This window comes from Brachionichthys hirsutus, chromosome 5 (genome assembly GCF_040956055.1).
Source record: "Brachionichthys hirsutus isolate HB-005 chromosome 5, CSIRO-AGI_Bhir_v1, whole genome shotgun sequence".
NCBI lineage: Eukaryota > Metazoa > Chordata > Actinopteri > Lophiiformes > Brachionichthyidae > Brachionichthys > Brachionichthys hirsutus.
The window spans coordinates 14,375,981-14,378,480 of record NC_090901.1 but is presented as its reverse complement, the minus strand read 5'-3'; the positions used below and the strand labels follow the sequence as shown (position 1 = coordinate 14,378,480).

The window sequence follows — 2,500 nt, the reverse complement described above, 5'->3', positions numbered from 1 at the left end:
ACTCGTGTGTCAAATCAATGTTTCCCATATAAATGACTGAAAACAATTTAATCTGTTCCGGCGTCAAAAAACACTGAAATCAACGCTGATAACAATGAAAACAACGTTTTTAATCGCTATATAGATACACACACAATGATATAATAAATATATACAGTATTACTGTAATATAAATGTGGTTTTATTATGAGATTATGAGATTAACTTCAAGCTAACATCGGTGAGCTGTGAGGAGGAGGAGGAGGGGGAGGAAGGGGGGGGGGGGGGGGGGTAATTGTACCTTACAGGTACTCATAAACTTAGACGTCATAGTTCTGCCTCTGGAAAGCTTTGTGTTCTTGATAGCATCCTTCTGTGTGAGGATTGTACAAGTCGATGTACTCCGCTCGTACTGGCGTGTCCCATCACTTACGGACACCACGGTCACGTCTGTGGATAATCTCATGCTTCATCTCCATCATCATCATCATCGTGTTTTCTTCTCGCTGCCATCCTCACCACTCGCTTTCTTTGGACCCGTCACTTATAATCAATACTCTCAGATACAGCCAGAATCACATCAATAATGGAAACACAAGACGGGAGACGTGCAGGAGACAACACCTGAACTGAACCCGTGAAGCGCCCGGAGCGCTCGGCCATCTAGCGCCACCATCTGGAAGCTGCTCGTATCTCAAAGCAAGAACGTTTCATGGCTTTGCCTTCCATCCGCCGTTTGAAAACCTTTCTTGATTGAAGTTGCCGACTGAATCCGGCCTGAGTCCTGCAGCTGCCCAGCCGGCCTGGCGAGAGCCTTTTTATAGTCTTCATGTTCTGGAGTACTTCATCCCAGTGGGACAGAGTGACACACTCACACAAAACGACCTGTGTGCTTTCATCGTAAGTCTGGTCATGTATGATGTTGTACAACACGAACAACAGGAAGTACGGGACACGGGAGGTTTCTATTCTGTGGTAAGTGAGTTGGTATCACTGACATTAATACGTCAGTGAGACACACACACACACGCACACACACACACACGCACGGCTCATGTGGGTATTCCTGCTCTCTCTCCTGGCAGGGCTGCTCGTGTTAGTGTGAGCGAGGAAATGAGAGACACAGACGCCTTTTATTTTGGTGGGGGGCCTTTTAGGAACAGAGGCGAGGATGCACTGTGGATTCCCTCTGTCAGTTTCCCTGATTTACAACCTCTGACATCCCAGCGCTCCATCTGCTCTTGGTCTATTTGTCTGTCTGACAGTCAACTTGCTGCTTGTCTATCCATTGACTTGTTTGTTTGGCTTCTTTCTGCCTGTTTATTTGTTTGACTGCCTGACTGGCTGACTGACAGCGCGGCGTCGATCCAGCATGGCTGCGTCTCCAAGCGCTGTCAGCGGCTTAGAAGTCCTCATTTCCACTCTGCAGGTAAGCACTCATCTATCATTTACTAATGCGTTCAGATGGTTTTTGTCTTTATTTTAAATATATATATTAATACTTTGCATAAATTCTGTATAATTGTTACCGACATTTGCATCAAATTATAAACAAAATTTAGATAAATGTAGGTAAATTCAAATAAGTGTGTGTTTGTGCGTGTGTCCATTGACCTTTGACCTTATCAGAGCAACAGAAGGATTAAACAAAACAAGGCGAAGCGTAGTGAACAAGCGGCTCCTGTTTTCACCCTCTGCTCTTCTGACTTGTGTTGAAGCAGACGTCTGTCATAGTATTTAACTGCTAGCGGTATTCTCATAGTAGGACGCCCCACACACACTGTTGCACACTAGTGAAGTACGTATCGGATGCATCGAGTGGGAGATTGATGGATTTCACATCTGGGAATAACGAACAAACTAAATCTGTTAAATTAAAGCTAAATCCAGGATGACCCTTATTTTTTTATTTTAATCATCTTATTTCAACATTTACCTCTTAAACAGAGCACTTCTGTGGCGTAGCTTGAACATTCAAGTAATAAATAAAATACTTTTTCACTTTGGACTTGGACTAGTGCAACAGAAAATATTAAATACGAATATTTAAAATAAAATGAACAGCAGCTCCATCGCCAGGTTTTTGTCCTCCACTTCAGAATACTTACACGGAGCAGACGTACTCGCATTACTAGCTTCAAGCTGCTAACGTGTTTAGCCAGCATTCAACCAATAGTCACAGGAAGTGATGTCATGCTGCACGCGTTACCATCTCTGTCTGCAGCAGAGAGGTCTCACTCTGTTCCACAGCATAACTCCAGATCTGATAAAAAGTCATGACAATAACGATCCATATATATCCGAGTCCTGATCGGGACGTCCCTCGACTAAATTCAACGGATTCAAATGCACCCAGGCTTTAAATACCAAAGGGAGTTAACGAGTAAAAGCACGTGCACGGCTGACATCGAGGCTGCTGTGGCATCGTGTCGTATATCATTTGTTATGAATTTGTCCAACTAACCAACCACTCGCTATCGTTAATAGTCAAAGTGTCCTTTGAAGCATTTTCCTTTTGAAG

At 43.6% G+C, this 2,500-nt stretch overlaps 1 protein-coding gene across 1 annotated transcript in view; it reads left to right on the top strand.

The window, feature by feature from the left end:
- Positions 1–2,500, top strand: part of LOC137893571 (cytosolic carboxypeptidase 4) — a 32,326-nt gene that overhangs the window by 2,829 nt on the left and 26,997 nt on the right. The window contains exon 2 of the mRNA XM_068738981.1: positions 1,335–1,408. Within this exon, the coding sequence (XP_068595082.1) occupies positions 1,335–1,408 (74 nt within the window). The remainder of the gene's footprint in view (positions 1–1,334; positions 1,409–2,500) is intronic.